The 19860-nt window shown below is 43.2% G+C and overlaps 1 protein-coding gene across 4 annotated transcripts in view; it reads right to left on the reverse strand.

Annotated features, from left to right (window-relative positions):
- Positions 1-9229: 9229 nt before the first annotated feature.
- Positions 9230-19860, reverse strand: part of LOC147454926 (propionyl-CoA carboxylase) — a 93877-nt gene continuing 83246 nt past the window's right edge. For 2 of the 4 annotated variants that reach the window (XM_086516751.1, XM_086516754.1), the window contains exons 9-12: positions 10961-11041; positions 10628-10860; positions 10198-10237; positions 9231-10117 (exon numbers count right to left, since the gene is read on the reverse strand). In XM_086516751.1, coding sequence (XP_086372877.1) covers positions 9530-10117; positions 10198-10237; positions 10628-10860; positions 10961-11041 — 942 coding nt within the window. In that variant the 3' untranslated portion in view covers positions 9231-9529. Of the gene's footprint in view, positions 10118-10197; positions 10238-10627; positions 10861-10960; positions 11042-19860 lie in introns of all 4 variants that reach the window. The other 2 variants (XM_086516752.1, XM_086516753.1) reach the window with 2 other exon arrangements.

Genomic DNA, 19860 nt, shown 5'->3' on the forward strand with positions numbered 1-19860 from the left:
TACAACTTGCAGTTGAATTTCAGAAGCTTTCACAAGATTGGTTTATAGTAGGGCTGGATAAAAGCTCCAACTGTCCCACTCTTTTGTGCAAAAACTTGGCTTGGAAAGTAGCTCACTCTTGGGTATCTAGGAAGGAATTCACACTGCTAAACACTTCTTTGTGTGAGGTAACTGATAAGATTTCCAAACATCTAGATAGACTTAGCTATTCTCTTCAAGATACCAAACTTCCATTACTTTTTCCCACCTATAAACTGCACAAGCATAAATTCAGATGAATATCTGATGCCTCAAATGGTATTTTTACTAACATTACCAAGGATATCACCCTTTGACTTGACCTTGTACTTTCAGAAATTGAATCTGTTTGTGCAACTAAAAAAAATCTACTCTAACTTTCTCCAAGTACACTATAACCCTTTTTGGCTAGTAAAAAACTCCACTGAAGTTACTCTTAACCTCCCCAAACAGATTTTCCATCTCTTCACAGCTGATATTACTCAATGCTATGAGAATATACCTCTGGAAGGAGAATTAGGGCTGAAAGATATTGTACTACAAATGATTAATTTAGCCTTTAAACATGCTAGGAAGAATGGGTTTTTCTACATGTCTCTCTCTAAAAAACCTAGATGGATTAAGAAATCACAGTCTTCTCATCCTTCACACTCCGATGAGGAAAAACTATTAATAATATATCTTGGGTCCTTGATAACTGCACTATTCTCTTCTGAGGACAATGCTTTAACCAATGCCTGGGCATTCCCATGGGGTTTTCCTTCTCACCTCTTATGTGTAATTTATACTTGGCCTTCTTTGAATATAAATGGTTTCTCAAAACCATGGGTTACAAAATCAACTATCATAAACTTTTACTATTCAAACACACTTATAGATATATGGATGACATATTAAGCCTCAACAATAAAACATTCTCAGAAGAAATTAATCATATTTATCCTAACTGCCTAAATAATGAACCAACTTATGGCCATGGGTTTACTACATCATCTGGCTTCTTTTCTACTTCGATACAATTCCTAACTTTACAATTACACTTCATAACCCATATAATGGTGGCTATGACCAACGATTTAATTGGAAAAGAGACCTATTAGATATCCCTCCCATAGAATTCATAAAAAGGAACAATAATTGACCTCATAAATCTACTCTTAGTACTTGGATCAGCCTCCTATATTTGATCTTATATTCTTCCTCTACTGCTTCTTAGCATGGGAAGATATCAAGCTGCTTATTGACAAGTTTTGCCTTAATGGATTCAAGAGAAGTGACATAATTAACAAAATCACAAAAACTCTTTCTCAAAATGATTGGCCTGGCTTACAATTCAACAATACTAACCTCATCTCTCTAATTAGGTAGTAGGCACATTCACAATGGGCCTACTATCGACCCATTGTGTATGGTGCCTGGGATAGGGCGGGTACACACACACACACACACACCTAAGTACTTAGATATCTAATAATTTGTATACACAAACATACCCATTCACTACGAAATGTTAACCTAGTACAAAGGCTGACTCTATACCAGATTTGGTTTAGGTTTGGAATTTTTTAGGAAAAAAACCCCACAACCCCACAAAACAACATTTTCCTGCGCCCCCCCCCCCCCCCTCGCACATGGGGACTGGTCCCTCCTACACCACTTTGATATGTTTTTTTTTTTTGGCCTCTCAAGATTGTGTTTTTTGGCATACATGGTCCTTTACCCTTCATAGGGAGCCTGAAATCTGGGACACTACCCCAAAATAGGGTAATTGGTATTCATTTATGAGATACCGTATTTGTAGTATTAAATGAATGTAGTACACACCAAGTAAGTAGTTCACGCTTGTCCTCTTACCCTCTCTACCTCACGACCCTACTTCCGAATGATCTCTGTGCACCTTCACGCAGGAAGGATGTCTTGCCCTATTATGGGTGATACATTTAGCAAAAAAATGCGTCAGTCAACTATATTTTTTAGAGTTCCTACATATTTTAGGTATCAATTCTCTTGGTGGCATACTTTAAGGAATGTATTATGGACGTCGCTCTCTTGGCATAGCTCACTGGTTTTTTTATAGGTTTTGTATCACGACAGTATGGTTGTGTTTACCATATCCTATTGTAGATTTAAACTTCTCACTGGGTGGTATAACAAGTGTCGTAGAGTACTGAGTATTCAATTAGTTCTTGGTAATTTGTTTTGATGTGAAATACTGGTCTAGATTTTTAGACCAAACAAAAGTATTTGAGGATTAAGGTTGGAAATCAAATTACCGTGATTGTATGGTGATGAACACTAAAATGAAAACATATGCTTTACACTAAACATTTAACTTACAAAACATTTTTTGTTTTTTTTTGGGGGGATTTTTTCTGAGACACTTTGATCAGAAGGGGTCGTGGCCTTCTGATCAAAATGATATATATATTATCTTTAAGGTCTAAAAAATGGGGCTTTGTAGGAACCTCACATATAATTACTTTCATAAATCTAAGAGATTTTGTCTTTTTTTTCAAAAACTAGATTACATATACACTTTGGATGTCTGTTTTAAAGTTAAAAAGTTGTAAGTTGGACATGGATAACAATTGATATAGTCCAATAACACTTGTAAAACACATTCAAGGCTAACTTAGCAGTTGTTTTGTTTGAATGGATGCAGGTGAGGACTCTATCCTTTCTTGGAGTTTTTTGGCTTAAGGCAAATGATTGTCCATGACTTCACTTGCTCTTACTACTTGGGAATTACTTCTTAGATGGGTTATTATTATTGTATACTAGAATGAGACCTCATTCTTATAGCCATGTACAAAGATAATTTCAAGACTAAGTTGTTTTTGTACTAACCATTGTAAAAGTTCATTTATGTCTTATTATATAAGTAAAAACAGCTACACACACACACACACACACACACACACACACACACACACACACACACACACACACACACACAAAAGTATTCTGCATTGACCAGAACGTAGCATCCGTGAGGATAGATTGGGCTTTGAGATTGATCCTTTTTCCCGTGTCTCATCACCCGGCTCGTCGGAGGTAACTGTTGCTAAAGGGTTGGAATCTCGACATTGACACTACAAGTGGAGACAGGTTCACAGGGGGGCATAGCCCTTATTTGCTACATTTGTTTTGCACTTTTCTCTACAATTTTTAGAGAGCTTGTTACTACCATATTCATTTTGGTACATGGTTGACAGATTCTGACAAGGTCCACACTATTTCAATGGGAGGTTTTCGACATCAACTCTATACGTGTGGTTCATACGTGTTAGCACCTTGTGAGTTCTTGTGCTGTATCGAGAGCGGGTTTCTCTCCCCGCACGGAGAGTTTTAAGTACAAATTGCTTGCACTCTTTTGGCACATGTTTGTGCACAAATGTTGCTACATTAGTAGTGACTACTGTTACATGTACATTGAGTTGGAGTTATTGCAATTGTACGTCGCTTGTGGAGCCGATTTGGCTTGATATTTTGGCAATTACCCGACTATTTTTGAGACTCGATTTGGAAGAGTCCTTTTCTAAGATTGTGGTTGGTCATTGAGTCTACATAACCTTTTGTGAGGGTTGTTGCGTGAGGTTTTTTGAAGCCGATCATCAGGGGATGGGTTACCTAGTCTAAGGTGGATTAGGTTGTTGGAGATCCCCATTAGTGGCCTCACCATAGGTTATGTATACATGGCTATAGGTGCTTTTGATGCCGAGTTAGTGGTCATCCGTGCTCTATCAGTGATTTATATTTATGCTACCATTTTATGCTAGTACATGCTTTGTTGGCATTTGATTTTGTTTATGCATTGTTTTACATTTGTTTTGGGTTTGAGATTTTGCTCCCCAAATAAAGGAGACTCTGTTGGATTTTTCGTGCGAGTCATCCATTCACATCCTTGGCACACTTGATTGTTTACACAACAATTTTCCTGCATATTGGAGGTTTTGCTCCTATCATAGGGAAAACTCTATTGAAATTCCTTCCACAAGTCTTTTGGTCACATTCTCTTGAAATATGGCTGCTAGTAGTGCTTCAGACAAGGATGAGTACTACATTAAGAAGTTTGATGGCACAAAATTTGCAATTGGGAAGCAACGTATGTGCAATGTGTTGATCAATAAGGGTTTGATAGTGCCATTGTATGACAGAAAAGAGAATGCATACACTGATGATAAGTGGAAATATTTGAATGAGCGTGCTATGGTGACCATTCACTTGCACCTTGGTGAATCTATTTACTTCACAATAATGGATGAGACCAATGCCAAAGATTTATGGGATGCTTTATGTGCAACATGGGATGGTAAAAGTGCCTCAAATAAGCTCTTTCTCATGAAGAAACTTATGCACATGAATATGAAAGAAGGCAACATTGTTAGCTCTCACTTGAATGAGTTCAACAATGTTTTTTTGCAGCTTACTTCCAAAGTGATGAGATGAAGGCCATCTTCTTATTATGTTCGCTCCCATCGTCATGGGATACATTCAATTACATCCATAAGTAACTTAGCACCTGTCGGGATTGCGGAGATTAGATATCAGTCTCTTGATGTGAGTGGGCATGGTGATGCGAATATGGCTAGTGGCAGTCGTGGCAAGACAAGGCAGTGTGTTCATAGTCGCTATCATTCTTATAATTGCAAGAGCAGTCATAGCAAGAATCCTGGAAGAGACATAAAGAATGTTGAATGGTATCACTGTCATAAAAAGGGACACTTCAAGAAGGATTTCCGTGCATTACATCGTGAAAAAGGCAAAGAAAAAATAAAGTCTGACACACTTAAGAGCACTATGAAGATAGAAGAACTTAATGTTGTTGAGTCTCCAACTAATGAGACTGTTCCTGATATGCCAAAGATATCATATGTGTTGATCTTCGCATTAGATTTGAGTCTTGATGCATTGTTAGCTCTTATAAGGAGTGGTTCTCCACATATACTACACATGGTACAACGAGACTGGGGAGCTCTTATGAGCTTGATATATGTTGTATTGAGGCCATAAAACTTTGTATGCATAATGGCACCGAGTTAATGCTACAGAATGTCAGACATGTACCCAAATTTACAAAGAGTTTGATGTCTATAGAGCAGTTAGACGATTTGGGTTATACTGCTATTTTGGCACACGGTTTTTGGATAATCAAGAAAGAAAACCTGCTCATGCTTAAAGGCCAGAAGTCGGGATTATTGTATTCACTCAATGTATCTTCACAGTGAAAGAGAATTATATTTGTGTAGTCGAGCTTCCGTTTATAGAGTTGTGGCATAGCTAGATGGGACATATGAGTCAGAAAGGAATGAAGGTACTACAACGTTCTAGTTATATCCCCATGTTAGATTATGTTGCTTTTTCTTTATGTGAGCGCTGCATTTATGGAAAACAGATTAGGTCTACCTCAAGGCCTTTAGACAAGAAGTTAGGAATCCCTCTAGATCTTATGTGCAACATGGGATGGTAAAAGTGCCTCAAATAAGGTCTTTCTCATGAAGAAACATTCCCAAGAATTTTACTGTTGTAGGAACATTCCCAAGAGACCTCATAGATCTATCCGAGGAGTCTTGAACTCAAGCCCTGTTACTTCTAAGGGAAATGGAATATACAATCTACCACACTTGAGAGAGAGAGAGAGAGAGAGAGAGAGAGAGAGAGAGAGAGAGAGAGAGAGAGAGAGAGATGAAATGAAGTGAAATCTTTATGTATGTCTACAAAATGCCCAAAAGACCTATGAGACCAAAAAAGTTATGTATCCTCCAAGGATCCAAATATTCAATACAAAATACTCAAAAAGCTAAAAGAACAAGTGAACACATAGATAGAGCCAGACGGTAGCATCTCCCCAAGCCTGAACTTTGGAGGAGGCTGTCTTTATAGATCCCCTTACATAAACCCTCTCATGGACAACTGCATCATGGCATCAATATCCTCCTCCATAAAGAACCTCGTATGAACTACTCTATGCCTCTCAATAATGGTATACCATTGTCGCATTCCACTCGAGCAGAAGCCCCTTGGAAATTCCTATTGTCTTGCCGAGGGGGTTTTGCTCTAGAAGAGATCTTTCACTTGACTTTGAATTGGTCCTTTGCTACAATGTGTTGAACTTTGTAACAAAGCATGTCTATGTCTACTCAATTCTAGTGAAAACCCTAGACAAAAGCTTAAAAGGCCTCTCTAAATGGAATAAAATCGTCCCCGTGTCTCATAATACAATAGAAACCAACATGTGGAATGTTGCTTTGTTTCTAGCTGTAAGTCATATATCTGGCATATCCTCTACTTTGGAGGTACTAAAATATATCTACATGTCTCTATTTGCAACAATTATTCGGAGGTGGCGCAATTCTATGACGCATCAAAGCACAAGAGATGTGAATTTCTGTATCGTGACCATCATATTTCCATAGTAAGGTGAAGAAAATTCTCTTTGTAAAACATCATTTTCTTTCCCAATTCTCGAGGAGCCATTACCCAATTCCCTACATCAATCTACTTGAGATCTTGTTCCGTAATCTTGTTATCTGAATGTGTAAATGCGAGCAATGGTGCATCCAAGGAGTACCAAAAGGCTGGCATCTTCACATAGTAAAGCCATGCAATGAAATGTTATATTAACGTCATCACAAAAGGCCAAAATGACCTCCAAAAGGTTACATCCATGTGTGACTATACAATGTTTAGGAAACATAGAAATAAAAATAAATGAGGGTACCTAAAGTGGGTACATATGTAAGCCTTCCCTACATCCTCATCAGCATCAACATCACATAATACATAATCTCAAAACATATGGGGAGGGGTACAATCACATGAGGGATATTGAGGTGTACAATGGAGAAAGTATACAATGGTGATCATCCCGTGAAGTCTCTCATGTGTCTTTGCAGTATAGCCTCAACGTCCTCCATAGTCAGCTCGCGGGGGGGTGGGGGGGGGGTGGCTTGATGCTCTCAACAAGGTTTTGTGGCCTCTGATGCAGACCTCGTCTTCAATGAGAAGGGCCAAGCTGGATGGATCAATCAAAAAGGATTCCCAACGAGGGTGTGACTTGGTAACCTATGGTGGGCCATCCCAAGTAGTCCCTTTGTGTAAAAAGTAGTGATTTGCCTCTATATGGATCTTGTATGTGTAGGGCCTTTGCTCTCGAGGCACGCTCGCAGATCTCATGGTATGATGTACATTGATAGACATAATGCTCTATCTCTAGCTCACTTGGACAAACCTTGCATAATCTCTCTTATATATCTTTGTATCGGCAGCCTCTATCTCCAACTAGTGAGATGAGTTTAGTAGCTGACCCATACCACATCTAATACCATGAGATAGGTGAGTGTTTGTATACTTGGGGCGTAAGATAAACGCACCATCCATCTTGAAAAGAAGATGGTCTCAATAGAAAGCCATCTTCGTCCCCAACTCATGTGATTGAGACAACCAAATCCTCCTAGTACCCAGCTAAATGAAAACCTGTCTTATAATCCTACTAATCTTTGAATCTATGAGAGTCAAGGATGGTGCATCCAAGGAATATTGAAAAAGGGGCAACCTATGCATACCAAGTCCATGTAGCCAAAACCAAGATTATATTTGTGCAAACCAGCATGAAGCATCACCCTCAATGGCAACTATTACAATGACTCCAACACTAGCCGTGCATATTTGTTGCATGGGATCTCCCATGTGCTATGAACGAAGACACTGATCTAGCAAGAGCCTCCACTACAACCGGTGGTGCACTCATCTCAACTCTGATAATCTCACGTGACAGTAAAACTTTCTCCCATATCAGCTTGAAGATCGTAGATACAAGTGGTCTCTCCAACCCTGACGATCCAAGCTGTGGGGGGGAGGAAGGGGAGAGAGAGAGAGAGAGAGAGAGAGAGAGAGAGAGAGAGAGAGAGAGAGAGATGAAATGTTATATTAACGTCTTCAAAAGGCCAAAGTGACCTATGAGACCAAAAAGTTACAATGTGGTGGATCTGATACAAAGCCAAACAAAATAAAGATACTAAAGAATCTTAAGTTGCTAGGTGTGGGCTAAGCAGCTACCTAGGCTTGTGTAGGATATGAGTAGAGTGTAGGGGGTGAAGTGAATTGGAGGCTAAGACAACATAGTGTGAGTGTATCCAAAGAAATAGCTAAATCACAGGAGATCCAACATCGATTGCCGGTGGATCTCATCAATCTCCTATGGTCAATAATTTGACCGGGCATCGTGCATGTCCGACCAAAGTGAGCAGAATCCTTTGATGCAACCTCCGTCGATGTTGTTAGTCCTCTACAGTCATGGGCGTCTAGGTCTCCGTAGCTCTTAAGTTGCTAGGTGTGGGCTAAGCAGCTACCTAGGCTTGTGTAGGATATGAGTAGAGTGTAGGGGGTGAAGTGAATTGGAGGCTAAGACAACATAGTGTGAGTGTATCCTCACAAATAGCTAAATCACAGGAGATCCAACATCGATTGCTAGTGGATCTCATCAATCTCCTATGGTCAATAATTTGACCAGGCATCGTGCATGTCCGACCAAAGTGAGCAGAATCCTTTGATGCAACCTCCGTCGATGTTGTTAGTCCTCTGCAGTCATGGGCATCTAGGTCTCCCTAGCTCGGTCACTCACGCGATCAGCATGCCTTTGGTTCAAGGAGAATGTGGGCTCTGTTGTGGTAGTAGCTCCTCCGAATGTCTAGTGTCTACTCTAAAGAAGTCCGTGATCCGTCTCCGAGACTGGCTAGCCTCTCCTCTCATCAAACTCTCTTAGCAAAAATAATCCCACGCATCTCTAATCCTCGTACCCCATGACTCTAGAGAGTGGTCCAAAGCCCTCTTTGAACAGGCAGTGGAAGCAGACTCTCTCATAGTAGATTGGGCAGTGGCATGTGTAGTGCAACTCTGTCTCAGGCTCCATGTGACACAGGGGGCATGTCCTGCCCTCTGCTGGTACTCCATTGTATCTCCTAGTCTCAACCCGAAGCTGGTGTGAAGATGTGCGTATCTGGCCAGTAGAACATCGTATCCCATGAGATGAGACAAGTGGGTGTCCATGTATATGGGTCTTGTAACACAGGTCTCGTCTCTCAGGGGGAGAGAGAGAGAGAGAGAGAGAGAGAGAGATGTTGGAAGAAATGTGAGGAATGCACCTTATTTTCTCCTCTGAGAAAACACTAGCTTGCGTTCTCCTTGGTGTGCACGTGTAATCATTCTCATTGATAGGATGAATTTTTCATGAGAATTGTCTTTAACACCTTAGTTGGACCTGTCAGATTAAAATTGTAGTGCTGATTTTTACATAGCAAAGAAACATGCTGCTTTTAGTATCAACTTCTGGAAAGAAGCTGTGAGGCAATTACTTGATTCAATTGTACAAATTTCAATAAATCAGCAAGTAGGTTTCATCCTTGCTACAAAGTTCTCTTCTTTGCAGTTTTCTTCAGCTATAGCAATATGTTCTGTTTGCCCCAGCACAGATCCTCTGCAAGGACGTGACTTGAAAGGCTAAAAAGCTCTCTCAGCAGGTTTTTATTTCTTCAACAGGTAATGTAACTCTTTGACAGAGGATAAGATCTGACAGGGACTTTCCATGTCTATCAAGACGGCGAGAGCATGTGACACCGCCATCTAAAGCATTTCTCACCACAATATTCATGGCATGGATCCCTGTTGCAACATATATTTCAATGCTTCTGGCGTTGTCATGTTCATCATGTACCAGACCTCTAGTCTGGCTACTTGAAGTGTCATTCCCAATGTGATGACCAAGAAAGAGGCGTCCTGTTACCCTTTTCACCCAGTCTTTTGTGATGATTGATTGCAACCGTAGGAGGTCTGTTGGACAGTGAGGAATGAGACTAAAATTCACATCATTGCCTTTGTCACCTGCTCTGCAATGTGCAACTTTGTACAGAGGGAGTTCCACACCTCCAGGAGCTGGCAATGGGGCCTTGGACCCAGTAGACATTCTAGTGTTTAAAGGTATGGGGATCTGCACTCCCTCGGGGGGCTTTATTGATAAGGACCCTCTTACAAATGGCATTTCTGCATTAATAACATCTACGGCTCTTGTGTTCATCTTCCAGAAAGTCTCCTCTCGGTGTACCTGCGAGTTGTCAAGTATTAATCAGGCTGCAACAATCACACAACCTGCGAGTTATCAAAAAGGAATTGAGCAGTTCTCACCAGAATTTTATTTAGAGCTGTCTCCTTTCTGCATCCAACACTGCAAATCTAAAGCTTTAGTCTGGAGGTACTATGATGTAGAGACAGAGGGCATTTGTAATTGAAAACTTAGAAACCCTTTCTCTTTCCTCACTTGGGAAACCTCACAACCCCAAAAACACAGGAAGCATTTCAGAAACCTCTAAGGAACCCTTCAAAAAGCCACATGAACATACATGTATACATCCATGTATATACATGCGTGGGTATATAGGATACATACGCACGCATATCACATTGAGAAAGAAATGTTATGGAGTGTACTGTGCATGTGTGCGAGCGTGATTTCGAAACCTCCACAAGGCCAAAATGATCGAAATTTGAGAAACTCCGAAACTACAACATGCTTCGGTTAATATAATTCCTTGAAAAGCAAAGATAGAGCAAGCACCTGATTCCTCCTCCTCCTGCTGGTCCATTTGTGTAAAGTGCCTCAAACTCCCTCGTAAATCCTACAGCTTGCTCCTTCAAGTCAAACAATCCATCCATTCGCAATCTCACATCAAGAGCCTCTTTTGTTTCTGGAAGCTCAATAGGAGATATGAGCAAGCTGTTCACCCCAATAAGGTACCCCACAGTTCTTTCACTGCTCTTTGGAAATACTTCTTCCATCCAAGCACGAACCTGAATGATGAAGCTTTAGCTGCGTATTCTACCACCCAAAAATGCTCTATTGCATCCTGATTTAGCAGGCCTAGTACAAAGCGGAGATTCCAGTAAATACCATTAGTTCTGCTGCTGCTGCTCTTTGAATGCAACCAGCTCCCCCGTAAGAAATCTCTCCCCATGCTTTCCAGCCACAATCCTATAAACGTCCCACATAAATTTCCACATGCAAACTTCTAAAACTCCAGAACAATTCTCCTTTCGCATTTTACTTCTAAAAGAAATGAGTTAAGGATATATAACAAAATCCTCTTTTTGTCTCACTACATAATATTTTTCAAGGTGTCTCCCGAGTCCCAAACACACAATGGGAAACAGTGCAATTGCCATAGCACCCCCTTTTTGTCTCCTCCTCTCTCGAAAGAGGAGAATTGATATAGCTCAGGTAGGAATGTGTCACAAAACGGGAGCGTACACGAGCACTTAGAAAATCTGAAAATTATAATTCTTTGAAAACATGAGAGAAGGGAGAAGATCGACACAATATTGGGGACCAGAAGATGGGCTGGTCCCCCCCCCCCCCGTAAAGAGTATTCTTTTATTCAGGGAGAATTCTTATACGACCCATTATGCAAAAGGTACGCCGTTAAAGTGGAAAAAGCATGAGAACCCGAGGAAACCCCTCCGTTCTGTAATCTTAGACCCGAAGGTCGTGCTTTCCCGTAAAGGGCTTGGGCACAAGGCCGTTCCTTCCCGTAAGGGACTTAGGCGCGAAGCTGTGCTTTCCCGTAAGGGACTTGGGCGTGAAGCCGTACTTTCCCGTAAGGGACTTAGGCGTGAAGCCGTACTTCCCGTAAAGGGCCTTCCCGTAAGACGGAAGATTCTTGCAAAACAAACCACATAAAGCAACAATTCTCAAAGCGTATCAACACCTTATACCTGTCGCTTCTTGCTCGGAGAATCAACCTCCGTACTCAGTCGTCACGCGAACACTTGCAAATTCTGTCGCCAGGCTTTACTCCAGAATCCCAGCGCTGGTGCTTTTCTGCTGCTTCCGGCTCTTCCCAACTGAAACGCTGGCTACCCTTTTATAGGGTTTGACACCCGGCAGGAATAGGGGTCCAAAAGCAGAGCTTTGCACTCCTAGAGAGAGGAGAGAGAAAATCGCGTTTTCTAGAGAGAGGAGAGAGAGAGATCGCAAATCAGCCCCCTGCCTTGGTTTTAGCGTTGGTTTTCTTTATAAGAGCCCTGCTTGCTTTATTTTATTAATAAAGGGGCCGGTCACTTAAAAGTGACCGGTCACTTTATAAAAAAGTGTGAACTTGTTCAAACTTTAAAAACTCACTCAGTTAGTGAAAACAATGCTACACGGACACATTCCAGGCGTCCCCGGGTGCAGGACACGACACAGATGCAATGCAGACACAGACTCCTCGCGGGAAAACATCTGTCCTCCCGCGATTGTTCCTGCTTTTCATAAAAAGTGTCATTGAACCCATCTTTATTCTTGTGCTTGCGTTCTTACGCGTATTTTCTTACTCAGTTCGGATTTCCTCCTTAGCCTACGGGATGCCCCCTTACTGATGCACCCGTCACCCATCATGTGACACATCAGGGGCACTCGTAACCCGGCCCTTTCCACCGAACTTACGAAAACTCCTTCGCGATGTTTACCGTCACCCATCAAATGACACATCAGAGTTGTCCGTTCCTGATGGCAGTTCCTGTAGCTACAATCTTTTAACAGTTCTTAGTGCACATAATAAAATATCCTAAAAAAAAGAGATTTAATCATTAAAAATAAGAAAATAGTCCAATTAGCAACATTGACCTCAACTGTAGTGCTTGGACATATACCTCTAGTATCTCGGGATAAGCTGCTAATTCCTCCTGCGTCATCCACTGAGCATCTAGATTCGAGTAGTTCTTAAACATAACCAAATACTTCCGTGTTATCTTTCCGGATTTGAGAGACCGCTCCTGATGACTTACTATCTGCTCCGCTTGGAGTATTTCTTCTGTTTCCTCAACCTCAGGAGGTTCCTCAGCACTAGGCTGGCTTGGAGGCGATCCCACATACGGCCGGAGTAAACTGACATGGAAAGCATTATGGATCTTCCAATTAGGCGGTAGCTCTAATCAGAAAGCGACATCATTCACTCGCTCAGTGATCTTAAACGGCCCATAATATCGGGTAGAAAGTTTTACCACTTTCCCCTTATGAGACGCTTGTTTCTTAAGTCTTGCCTTCTCAAACTTGAGTAAGACTAACTGTCCGACTGTTAAGTCTAGATTCCTTCTGTGCTTGTCTGCAGCTTTCTTATGCTTTTCCTGAGAGCGTAGAATAGCTCTCCTCACTTGCCCGTAGGCGGTGTCCAAATCCCGGACAAACTCATCTGCTGCAAAGATCTTATCCTTAGTTAAAAGGATCGGTGGAAGCAAAGGCTTACCATAAAGAATCTCAAAAGGTGCTTTCCCCGTCGATGAGTGTATGGTATTGTTATACGCATACTTGACAAGAGGCAAATATTTCTCCCAGTCAGATTGCCAGTCTAACACATAAGCTTTTAGCATATCCAATACTGTGGAATTGGCTATCTCACTTTGCCCGTCCGTTTGAGGATGGTAGGCAGATGAAAAATTCAGCTTTGTACCAAGATTATCCATCAAGGCACGCCAAAAATTTCTTGTCATGCGAGGATCTCGATCACTCACAATAGACTTAGGCATTCCATGATGCTTAAAGATCTGTGCTAGAAAGACCCTAGCCATATGATCTGCTTTGATCGTTTTCTTGACTGGTATAAAGTGTGCTTGCTTGCTAAACCTGTCCACAATGGTCCAGATCACGTCATTTCCAGTCTGAGTTCTAGGGAGGTCCATGATGAAGTCCATGGAAATACTTTCCCAAGGTTCATTAGGCACAGGCAAAGGTTGTGGCAACCCAGGCGTCTTATGCCGATCATACTTCACTTTTTGGCAAACCAAGCATTCCCTGACATACTTATCAATGTCTGCTTTAAGGCTAGGCCAAAAGAAATATCTTTCCATTGCTAAGGTTGTAGGGAGAATACCCCGATGACCCGCATAAGGCGAAGCGTGTGCTTCATCCATGATCTTCTTTCTTAATGATTCCGCCACACATATAGCCTGATGGTGGTAGAGATAACCGTCCCGAATGGAATAGGGAAACTCATTCTCTCCACGATGTAGCTTTCCCCAGATGGTGGAGAAGTCTGGATCATTCGGATATAAATCCGGTAGTGCTTCTAATTCTTGGTGATACACCGAAGTGATAGCGTTCACCCTTGGCCGCCTAGATAGTGCGTCTGCGACTACATCCTTACTCCCAGCCGTGTGAAGGATCTGGAAGTGAAACATAGACAAAAAGTTTGCCCACCTCATCTGCTTCTCAGATAGTTTCCTTTGCGTAAGAAAATACCGCAAACTCTGGTGATCAGTCTTGATCACAAAATCCGCTCCTAGAAGATAGTGTTTCCAGTTGGATAAGGCGTGAATCACAGCCGTGAGTTCCTTTTCGTAGATTGATGCATGCAACTCTGCATCCTTAAGCCGTCTGCTTTCATAAGCCACTGCATGGCCTTCTTGGTTTAACACTGCTCCGATGCAATCACCTGAAGCATCGCAGTGAACCTCAAATGGTTTCCTTAAGTCAGGCACTATCAAAATAGGTCCATGGCTTAGCAAGTACTTGAGCCGATCAAAAGCTCCTTGTTGTCTCGATCCCCATCTGAAAGGAATCTTCTTCTTTGTCAAATCATGAAGTGGTCCTGCTACATGAGCAAATCCTCGGACAAACCTTCGATAATATGAACATAATCCCAAAAAGCTACGTACATCATGTACCGTAGTGGGAATAGGCCAATCTTCTACCACTCGGATCTTGGCAGGATCCATACTCACTTTATTGTGGGAGACTATATGGCCGAGATAGTGTATCTCAGAGAGAAAGAACTCGCTCTTCTTTGCATTCACATGCAACTCATGCTTTCGCAATTCTTGAAACACTAAGTCCAAGTGCTTCCGATGTTCCTCTTCTGACTTACAGAAGATGAGTATGTCGTCAAAGAATAAAGAATACTCCCGTAAAAGCTCGATACGGGCTGAAAATGCGGTCCATCATGCGATTGAAAGTCGCAGGAGCATTGGTCAAGCCGAAAGGCATTACCAAAAATTCATATAGTCCAAAGGTTGTGCGGAAAGCAGTCTTATGGACATCCTCAGGGGCGATCCGTATCTGATGATACCCACTCTTTAAGTCTATGCGACTAAACACACTTGCACCCTGCAACTTATCAAGTATATCATCAATCCGAGGGATCGGAAAGCGATTCTTGATTGTGATCTTGTTTAAAGACCGATAGTCTATGCACATTCGAAACGTGCCATCTTTCTTCTGCACCAGTAGAACTGGAGAGCAGTAGGGTGAAGCACTGGGCAGTACTAACCCTTTCTCTAGAAGCTCGTTGACTTGCTTCAAAATTTCCTCTTGCTGAGCAAGCCTTACCCGATAAGGGGGTTGATTGGGAGGCGAGCTACCCGGTATGAGATCTATGCGGTGATCTTCTGGGCGTACCGGAGGGAGTTCATCAGGAAGTGTTTCCGTGAAACAATCCTTGTACTTTTCAATAAATTGAAGACCCTTAATTTCCACACTAGAGAGAGAGTCCCTACTAGTTTTATCCTTTGCAAAAATCAAGTAAGCAGAAACACACTTCTTCATTTCTTTCTTAACGGAGATATGGCTTGCAATTGGGAACTGCCAATCTCCTGCATCAGCTTGAATCTTTATTTTCCTACCCCCATGATCAAAAGTGAGGGTCTTTTCCACATAATCGGGAATAGGTGTCATGTGGAAGTGCCATGGCATACCCAAGATGATATCACATCCCTCGATAGGTGCCATCAAAAATGATTCGCGCTCCTTGTACTTGCCAATCCGAAGATTGAGCTGTCCTTGCACGGGAGTTGCATTGGTTGTCAACCCCTCGAATGCCGATCCGGATGTAACCGGTGTGCCAAGCTGAGACGGTGTGAGGCACAAACGTTCCGCAGTATCCAGGGAGATGAAGTTATCCGTGGATCCTGGATCATAAAGAATCAGTACTCGCTGGTTGTTCAAAGACCCCCAGCCCTTCACAAGTTGACGCTTCCCTTTCTCCATTTCTGTGTTTCCTTGAACATCTGGAATGGAGTTCGAGCTTGGTGGTGCGGGTTCCTTCCTTGCTTTCTCTTGCCTCGTAGAGGCTTGCTCTTGCCGTTGCTGCTTTAGCGGGCAGTCCGGTTTCATATGTCCTTTCTCACCACAGTAGAAGCATCTTCCTTCCTCTCTGAAAGTTTGAAGTTGAGTAGGAGAAAGGTACTTAGTTCGCTTGCCAGTGCCCTCTGGCTTCTTAGAATGATCATCGTTAAACGAGTCAAAGGAAACAAGCTCGGCCTGAACAACCCTAGTGGCTGCAACAGCCAACCATAGATGGAGGACGTTTTCTTCCTTGGCTCCCATGGTCATCGTAGACCCCTCTTTGTCTTGCACGGTAAGTGCTATGCTCCATCTTTCTGGGCGTCCCAGTTGAGTGCAAATCCTCAGCAATGATTGCTGACTCCATCATCCTCTGAAGAGTATCATGCGGATACACCTTCATCCTCTTTCGAAGCTGCTGTTGGAGACCCGCTTCGAGCTTTCGTTTCTTTTCCTCGTCGGCAATCTTCATTAAGGGAGTGACCTTCAGAAGAACCGACCAATTCTTGTCCACATAGGTCGTTACTTTTTCATTTTCCTTTTGGGCAAGCCAGTCCCATTCCTTCCGTATGTCCTGCTTGAAGTCAGGCGGAAGAAATTGTTCATAAAATTCAGATTTGAAGCTCTCCCAAGTTCTGGCCTGAGAACCTTCCAGAATCTTGGCTAACCACCAATTACTTGCCGTTTCCTTGAGGTGCATCCCCACATGGCGTAATTTGGATTTTTTTGTGAAGTGCCCATTGGTAAAGGCGACTTCAAACTGTCTGATGAAGGACAGTGCTTTGGAGATGTCTCTCCGTCCGTTGTAGGTTTCGAACTTGATGTCCTTGTCGCCTGATTTGAAGACTCTCATGCGATGTTGAGACTTGCGACCTTGCTTCTTGAATCGAGGCTTATCTTTAGGTCGATGTATGGTAGTGGCAGTAGTAGCTGCTTCCTTCTTCTGACGAGATGATCGAGAAGTAGAAGTATAATCAGGAGAGTAAGATGGAGATGAGATAGAGATGTCCTTGCTCTCGTCTAGCAGAGAGAGCGCTTTTTCCTGACCTTTCCTTGAAGTAGGCCGTTCATTCCGATCCGAAGATCCTTTGTGCACCTCGGCACATTCTTCTTCTCTTGCCTCCTGTGGTCTCACGCCAACAGTGTTGTCTGGATGCTTGGCTGCATCAGTTCCATTCGTTTTCTTCATTCCGCCCAAAAGTTTCTGGACGTCTGGCAACAATAAGATTTGTTGCAACTCCGCAAGCTGAGCTTGCACTTGTTGAAGCTCCTCTTCAACGCTTCTCCCTTGGCTCGACATGGTTCTTCCCGTTCTTCCCGGAATCGTCCTTCTTTGTAGAGAAAGAGAGGAGTCTGAGCTCTGATACCACTGTCACAAAACGGGAGCGTACACGAGCACTTAGAAAATCTGAAAATTATAATTCTTTGAAAACATGAGAGAAGGGAGAAGATCGACACAGTATTGGGGACCAAAAGATGGGCTGGTCCCCCCCCGTAAAGAGTATTCTTTTATTCAGGGAGAATTCTTATACAAGCACGAGAACCCGAGGAAACCCCTCCGTTCTGTAATCTTAGACCCGAAGGTCGTGCTTTCCCGTAAAGGGCTTGGGCACAAGGCCGTTCCTTCCCGTAAGGGACTTAGGCGCGAAGCCGTGCTTTCCCGTAAGGGACTTGGGCGTGAAGCCGTACTTTCCCGTAAGGGACTTAGGCGTGAAGTCGTACTTCCCGTAAAGGGCCTTCCCGTAAGACTGGAGATTCCTGCAAAACAAACCACATAAAGCAACAATTCTCAAAGCGTATCAACACCTTATACCTGTCGCTTCTTGCTCGGAGAATCAACCTCCGTACTCAGTCGTCACGTGAACACTTGCAAATTCTGTCGCCAGGCTTTACTCCAGAATCCCAGCGCTGGTGCTTTTTTGCTGCTTCCGGCTCTTCCCAACTGAAACGCTGGCTACCCTTTTATAGGGTTTGACACCCGGCAGGAATAGGGGTCCAAAAGCAGAGCTTGGCGCTCCTAGAGAGAGGAGAGAGAAAATCGCATTTTCTAGAGAGAGGAGAGAGAGAGATCGCAAATCAGCCCCCTGCCTTGGTTTTAGCGCTGGTTTTCTTTATAAGAGCCCTGCTTGCTTTATTTTATTAATAAAGGGGCCGGTCACTTAAAAGTGACCGGTCACTTTATAAAATAAAGTGTGAACCTGTTCAACCTTTAAAAACTCACTCAGTTAGTGAAAACAATGCTACACGGATACATTCCAAGAGTCCCCGGGTGCAGGACACGACACAGATGCAATGCAGACACAGACTCCTCGCGGGAAAACATCTGTCCTCCCGCGATTGTTCCTGCTTTTCATAAAAAGCGTCATTGAACCCATCTTTATTCTTGTGCTTGCGTTCTTACGTGTATTTTCTTACTCAGTTCGGATTTCCTCCTTAGCCTAAGGGATGCCCCCTTACTGATGCACCCGTCACCCATCATGTGACGCATCAGGGGCACTCGTAACCCGGCCCTTTCCATCGAACTTACGGAAACTCCTTCGCGATGTTTACCGTCACCCATCAAATGACACATCAGAGTTGTCCGTTCCTGATGGCAGTTCCTGTAGCTACAATCTTTTAACAGTTCTTAGTGCACATAATAAAATATCCTTAAAAAAAGAGATTTAATCATTAAAAATAAGAAAATAGTCCAATTAGCAACAGAATGAGTCAGCCATGTAGGAAATATAGCGACCCTTTATCCACTTTTGCTATTCATTACTTTCACTACTTTGGCTTTCGGCAGTTTCACTCTACAAGACATCCAAAAACACATTTTAAACCCTCCCAGAGCCAAATAAATGGCACAACTCCCTTCAGGCTAGTCCAATTTTTTGAACTAGTGCTTCAATGGGAATAAAAACTTCATCTCAAAGGAAACTGCTCTATAAATACTTTGCATGGACCAATAACCTGATTAGAACACCCTCTGTTCGTTAATGCAACTTCTGAGGTGTGACCACAAAAATATCATACAAGTTCATCTAAATGCCTCATTCAAGGTGATTCTCTTTGAGAAATGTGTATTTGAGGCATAGGGAAGATAAAAGGCAGCCTCTCGAACTGCTCGCTGCTGCCCTCGCTCATCTCCCCCGCGCACGCTCTGCACCCCCCACTCTCTCACAATCGCTCTCCCCCCCAACCTCCATCGCTGCCCTGCCCTGCCCTGCTCTGCCTGCATTCATCTCCAGCGTGCAGCCAGCTCTCAGCGAATCCGCCCCAGCCCACCTCGTGTCAGCCCCCCCCCCCGCCCCCCCCCCCGCACCTCAGCCCACCTGCCCTAGCCTCATACTCCCACTTCTTCCGCATCGCTACCCCCACCCCCTCCTCCCTGGTCTTGCTCGGCTGATATCGTCAACACCTACGGCGTGCTCGGCCAGAAGAGGGCCACCTCTAGTCATCGTCATTTCACCCTTCTCCATGGTAGCAGACATTGATGGAGGCTCATGCTCCACCTCAGAGGGACTCTCAGGAAGTCCTCCTCGCCCGACCCCGTAGAGCCCACCATCCGACTTGCTCTTTCGCCGATAGAGCAAGCGAGCCTCGCAGCGAGGTGGAACACCTGCAGCGACTTCCGTCATTTGCAAGATTCTCGGCACCAGACCCAGAAGAGGAGAGGTGCGCGATCTTCTCCAGGCCCGCCTTCTCGCCGAGGTGGGCAAGATCTTGGATGTTCAGTTCCTCGGACGCGACTACTATTAGATAGAGTTCGAGACCTC

Source organism: Adiantum capillus-veneris, chromosome 7, assembly GCF_014529385.1.
Source record: "Adiantum capillus-veneris isolate H3 chromosome 7, ASM1452938v2, whole genome shotgun sequence".
NCBI lineage: Eukaryota > Viridiplantae > Streptophyta > Polypodiopsida > Polypodiales > Pteridaceae > Adiantum > Adiantum capillus-veneris.